The sequence below is a fragment of the Orbicella franksi genome, chromosome 12, assembly GCF_964199315.1.
Source record: "Orbicella franksi chromosome 12, jaOrbFran1.1, whole genome shotgun sequence".
NCBI lineage: Eukaryota > Metazoa > Cnidaria > Anthozoa > Scleractinia > Merulinidae > Orbicella > Orbicella franksi.
Genome location: NC_138156.1, coordinates 3,301,355 through 3,307,522, shown reverse-complemented (window position 1 = coordinate 3,307,522; position 6,168 = coordinate 3,301,355). Strand labels below are relative to the sequence as shown.

Here is a 6,168-nt window from a genome sequence, read left to right as displayed (position 1 = left end):
TTTTTATCCTGTTGCTGCCGACTGAGCCATTTTAGTGTGATTACTTGAAAGTGAAATCAGAGGTGATCTAGAATAGAGCGAGAGACTTCCGTGATCAGAGGTTAGCGAGGAACCAGATTAGAATCATTTTGGCGAGGGAGCGCATTTTTATCAACCGAGCGCCATCTGGGATTCAAACTCGGAAGAGGCTTGAGGAGAGACAAAAAGGCGTCTTAGGGAGTTGGAGTGAGACTGAAAGAGGAGTAAGCCAACATGGCAACGAATCTATTCGATCGCGAGCTCATGGGCAACCTTAAAATCCGAAAACCGGAATCCGGAATCCGGAATCCGGAATCCGGAATCCGGAATCCGGAATAGATACTGAACAAGGTAGAAAGTGTCATAGAGACCAGGGTCTCCGTCATTGGCAACCCCCTGTACGTTGACGGTCACGCCCCCCACTTTCGACGTCCGAAGACTTACCTGGCTCGTCTAAATAAATTTGTTTTTCCCAACAGATACGAGACTAATTAATTCCAGATCAAAGCTATTTTCACACTGATACTGTTACAAATCAGCACTTCATATTCTTGCCGGCCATCGTATCAAAACAATTTATAGAAATGTTGCATACTTACTTCCGTCTGCTTCTCGCTTGCGAACGGATCGGACCACATGTTCTTAAAAGATGCTAAAAGACTGCCAGAAACTCACCGCAATAGCTTGTTGCTATTGTGCTACTCACTAGTCTTCTCAGAGCAATTTGATCTCAACAAGAACCGCGGTCTCACCAGGGCCAGGTTGAATAAAAGATGGGTAACTTAGCCTGCGTGCCAGCGAGAACGATCTCGTGTTTGGGCCGGAGGCGCGAGTTGCGAAGCTGCGGAAAGGCACTCGCTCACATGCCAATGCAAAAAGACACTAGACACTAGAGCCTGCTCAGACACTAGAGACAGATACTAGAGCCTGCTCGCAATCTACGGGTAACTCTATCCACCTGAAAAATCACTAACTCTGACTGGATAGTGATTTACCCAATGGATAGCTTTATCCAGCTTTTGAACAACCGGACTAGCTAAGGGCTGTTCAGAACTAGTCAAGAATGTTTTAACAATTACAATTTGTGGTTGAAGTAAAGCAAAGAAAATAAGTAACAACAAAATAATTTTCCCTATATTTATTTATTAGACATTGCTGAAGTGAATTATTTCTATCGTCATTCATAATATCTGGATTCCGGATTCTGGATTCCGGATTCCGGATTCCGGGTTCTGATTTCCGGTTCCGGGTTCCGGATTCCAGGTTCCGGAGTCCGGTTTCCCGATTCTATATTTTAGGGTTGCCCCGAGCTAATACCGACAACTCGCGAGTACAACGTGCACATAGAAAACGCCTACACTGCAGGCTAACTTTCATGCAATAACGCAAATATGTCAGGAGCCCATCACAATTGTCACGCAAGACAGCTTCCGGTCGGGACAAAATGAATCATGTCGAGATTTTCTCTATCAGCCTGCGTTAATTGATTTTTATAGTATGTTGAGTCAACTAAATAGAGTGTACCGCTATCCACCATCTTGTATGATCTCGTTCCCAGGGTCCTCTACCACCCCAGAGCGGACCCTGGGAAAGAGGTTGATAAATTTTTTCACGGTTTGTGGCCACAGCCCGGAAGTAGTTACTCAGTCGTACTTCGCAATTCATCTTTTTGTGGCATTAAGATGTCGCCGAAATGCATCAAGATAAGCAGTTGCGTCTGCTTCCTTATTTTGTCGTTCGGTCTACTTACTTTGGCTGCCTTCTCCCTCGCGTTAAGGAGGCTTGTAATTTATTTTCCATATCGCTTGAGCCTCCAAAATCCAACGTTGACATTTCAGGATGGGGATTATGAGAGGTTAGTCAATTTACGCGATATGTCTTCTGACGGAAAGTTAAACGCACCTTCACTGGAAGCATATATTCGGGTATCACAAGGGGAGGAAGGCCAAGAACTCCGTTTAAGTGGTCTGGCAGTATATTCAAACCTCGCCAATGCGTGTCAACCGTTGGTTGATATAAGCAAGTCAAAATTTCAAGGCAACAAAATCGCTCTCATCAGCCTAGACGAGCTCTTGTCGCCCGTCTGCACATTACAGGGTCTGGCGATGAATGCACAGAACGCGGGATATTCTGTGCTGATATTTTATTTTCCCCCTGCACTGCCCTGGATCAGTGATGACAATGGGACTGACACCCAGGATAGATTACTCATGATTCCGCTTTTTGGAAGCAGTTTCCTGCCTAGAAGACGCTGACCGAAAAAATGTTGACATCAGTTTTCAAGCTGCAGACGACCTAACTAACATGCGATGTTACTTATCGAGCCTTCACTATTGGTTTCTTTTGGGCCCAGTAATCACGCTTGAATGGCTCAGACGGAGAAAGAAACTCTGCTTTAAGTCTGGCGCTCTACAACAAGATCATGAAGAGAGTGCCACTGGGGACGAGCGAAGCGTCGGTGACGGAGGCCTTCTCTCAGAGACGCGGGAACCTGTGGCAAATTATGACCAAGAAACGGAACATGACCAAACTGGAGGCGAAGAACAGCCTTTAATTGTTGTCGTAAACGATCTTCGCACTAATCTAATGACGACTACGAGTCACGGAACTAGTACACGTGTGGTAGTTCTTTTCGGAAAGCTGTTCGCTAAACTAGCTGTTGGTAGTGGTTATATTATTCTCATTGTAGTAGCTCTCCCGGTAGGTATATCCAGTGGAGGATTATCTTTTTTTCGGTTTGATGAAAACGATAAATTATTCATAAAATCTTTCTGGGATGACGTTCTAAAATTTAACGTCAGTAACCCTGAGTCACTAGCCCAGAATTTTTCGGCAACATTCATTGGGGTAACTGTATTTGACTCCTTTCTTCCTCTGTGGTGGTCATCCCTTCGAATATTTTGTTTTTTTCTCTACAGTAGGTTTGCCTGTAAAACCACGTGGACCGTCCCAAGCAACTCTTCCAAATTAATTCGAAGTGACTGGTTTGCATCAAACGTGTATTTGTTCATTTTGGGTGTAGTTGTGCCATACTGTTCCTTTACCATGACCGACATTTTGCATACTTTCCTGTTCCCCTATTTTGCAACCTACAACATGGTCTGCACAATTTGTAACGTGCTTTTCGTTATCATCCTAAACAAACACAAATTTGTCACAAGGTATGTCTTCTACATCAGTGTATGTATGATCTTTGCTTATATTGAAAGTGACATAGTAGCCGTGTATTATTTTATGATGAATTCTGAAGGCTCGCTTGCCAACCTAAAGCTTACTGCTCTTCGTACAGTAGCCATTGGTCTCACTTTGACTCTCAGTTTCAGCACCTCTATGCACATCATTCGCAAGCTTACTAAGCCACAGGAATCTCTATTTGAGGGGCTGGGAGAAAAGTGAGGTACTCTAATTTTCTAGCTGTCTCCGTGACAGGCATTTTCCATATCTGATCATTCAGTGCTTTTTGACGAGTGAATAGTAAATGTCTTCGGTTTCTTTGCGATAGTTAAGCCTGGTTTGCAAAAGACTACTGCATCCCCGTATAGTGCTTTTCCTTATCTGGCTTAAGGTCATTCCACTGAAATAGAACCGGCGCTGAGATTTTTGTCAAACTTTGCCTATTGACCGTTTATATTGTAGGAACTTAAATTTGTAAATAAAAGTGACGGGTCCCCATGTTTGTTTAGGAGCAGCAGCACCTTGTTTATACGATATAAATCTTTACAATAGCACCATGATTATAGTCACTATTGCTTGCTAAAATCACGTTTCCGACGATTGTTTCTTGCTCAACACTGAGAATTGGCCCATATTTATTTTACATAGAGAAATTTATTACTCAATTCAACACAACAGAAAAAAATGATAGGTCACCGTACTCGTTTTCGAGAAAATGACGATTTACCTCTATGGTGATGTCCTGCCGCAAAGACAAAGCCCCCATTTTTTAATGCGCGCGCGCTAATCACGCATGAAATTATGCGCAGTAGGGATGCGCAATGCAATACTAGGGAATGACCTTAATGGCTTATGCGCTAGTGAAAACCAGGCCTCAAGCAATGTTTTTGTCAGTGAAAAGATGCGTTGTGCAATCTTCAAGGGTTTAGAATAGAAGAAACTTGCCGGGATTGTCCTTGATTTTCACTCATTTCGCGATGCTTCTTGATAGTAATTGTGAGAAATCTTTCAGTTCTCCAGATTTGAAATGCCTTTGTCACATAGGTTTATATCATTAACTGATTCTATAATTTAACAAGACTTTTCGCTGCCAAATTTGTTCTGACGCAGACACAGTCCTGACAGTTGGAGTTACGTTGAATTCATATATTAGAACAATACATTTTTGTGTTAAAAACATATTTAGATCTTAGCATAGTGTAACGATGATTGATAGCTGTGTTGTAATTAAGAAGAGTCACACAGTGACAAAAATACTGTAAAGTCAAATGTTATAGAGACTATGCAATAATTGGTTCTTTGTGTTAATTCCAAGAACACTGACAATTACAAGTATTGTATATGCAAGGTTCTTGTATTTGCTGCAGTGCATATCACATTTTATTATAACCTATATTTAGATTTTATTGTATCATATCTATAGGGATTATTATTGATTACAGGTTGTTAGACTAGATCTGATGCTCTGTATTCAAGGGTTATCCTTACTAAATAAACTTTCTTACTTTTGGCATAAAATATGATATGTGTGTTTATACCCAGTGAAGGAAAATGGTACAGGGCTTAGCAAACTTTAAGGACCTGGATTCAGCAAGATTTTTGTTTAAACGATCCAAGAACACTGGGAAGCATCTTCAACCGCTGGCACACCTTACGATCAGTTATGGAGCCGGGCTGCGAAACACAGCATGCCAATAAGAAACTGAAAAGCTTCTCTAGTTCAGATTTGAGGTAAAACAGTGATGAACAATCAATATTTCGTACACTGAGGCAAACAGTTTGATTTCTGCATGTAGTCTAGATTACGGATATATTCGCCTTGCTCCGTGGGTTTTTCTCCGGGTTCTCCAAATTTCCTCCCTCAACAAAAACCAGGACAGAGGACCTGCATAAAAACCAGCTAAGGCTGATGTGGCTTCCTCTCTAAATATTGTAATTTATTTATTTAACAAAGGTCGCTGTTTTGTGCATAACTGAGCATAGCAAACAATTAGGGGCAAACGAAAAAAAAAAATGATAATTACCTAGTGCGACTTGATTGGATGTTTGCATAAGACTGCGATAGGTTGGTCTAGGGTGACCCCTTGACGGACATGACGGTCGATACATGGTCGTTAATCACGTAGGGGCCAAACCACCCCCCAAATGTTTCGTCAGTTCTGGGTATTTCACATTATTTCGCATTACTTAAAAAGTATTGACTCTTTCTACACCAAACTTGGCAGATGAGCGGAAGACCTATTGCCAATTATATTTACGTGAAAAATGTCAGTAAATGTCAAAGTTGTTACGTCACAGTGATGACGTCATGTTTTTGCCACTTTTGAAGTTTTTAATATGCATATTTTTTACAATGTGTTCGAAAGAGCACACCAAGGGGAGTTGAAACCTGAAAAAATTTTGTCCATATCACGAAAATTAAATGAAATATGGCATTTTAAATCATGAAAAATAACTCTGCAAAATATGGCGTCCCCCCCTTGAGAAAAATCCCAATTGGAGCCGTAACTTTGTTCCAGCAAATGCAGCTATGTTGCACATGTGATGTGCTAGATGACTAAAGCAAAAATAAAGAAGAAAATCGGAATAAAAAATTATCCCTCTAGTGTAATTGCGTTAAAATTAGTTTTGTTACGTCATAACCTGTGACGTCACCCGTTTTTTATTGTTAATACCATTTTAACAAAGCCGAAAATCAAAAATCTAAAACCATACGATTTTTGACAACATCAAGCTTTCTAGTTGTCTAGAATATTAGCCTTCCTAGAAAAAAACTGAAAAAAATAAACCAGAGAGACTGACTCAAGAAGGACGGTATGGTTAAGCAAATTCCGTGGGGGACAGCAAAAAAATATTTAATTCACCATATCTCGAAAAATAATCATCATAGCAAAAAACGGTTTCCGGCATTTTACTCCTCAAGTCAAGGCCTTTCCTGTGACATAATCTTTACGTCAGATTTTCCAAAAAATTATA

The 6,168-nt window shown here is 40.9% G+C and overlaps 1 protein-coding gene across 1 annotated transcript; it reads left to right on the top strand.

Moving 5' to 3' along the window:
* The first annotated feature begins 543 nt into the window (after nt 1–543).
* Nucleotides 544–5,306, top strand: LOC145463422 (uncharacterized). Its single transcript, XM_081447176.1, has one exon. The coding sequence runs from the start codon at nt 2,323–2,325 to the stop codon at nt 3,412–3,414; it is 1,092 nt and encodes a 363-aa protein (XP_081303302.1). The 5' UTR covers nt 544–2,322; the 3' UTR covers nt 3,415–5,306.
* Nucleotides 5,307–6,168: the final 862 nt, after the last annotated feature.

Coding starts and splice junctions, on each gene's coding strand:
- LOC145463422 (XM_081447176.1), top strand. CDS start 2,323: ATGCGATGTTACTTATCGAGCCTTCACTATTGGTTTCTTTTGGGCCCA.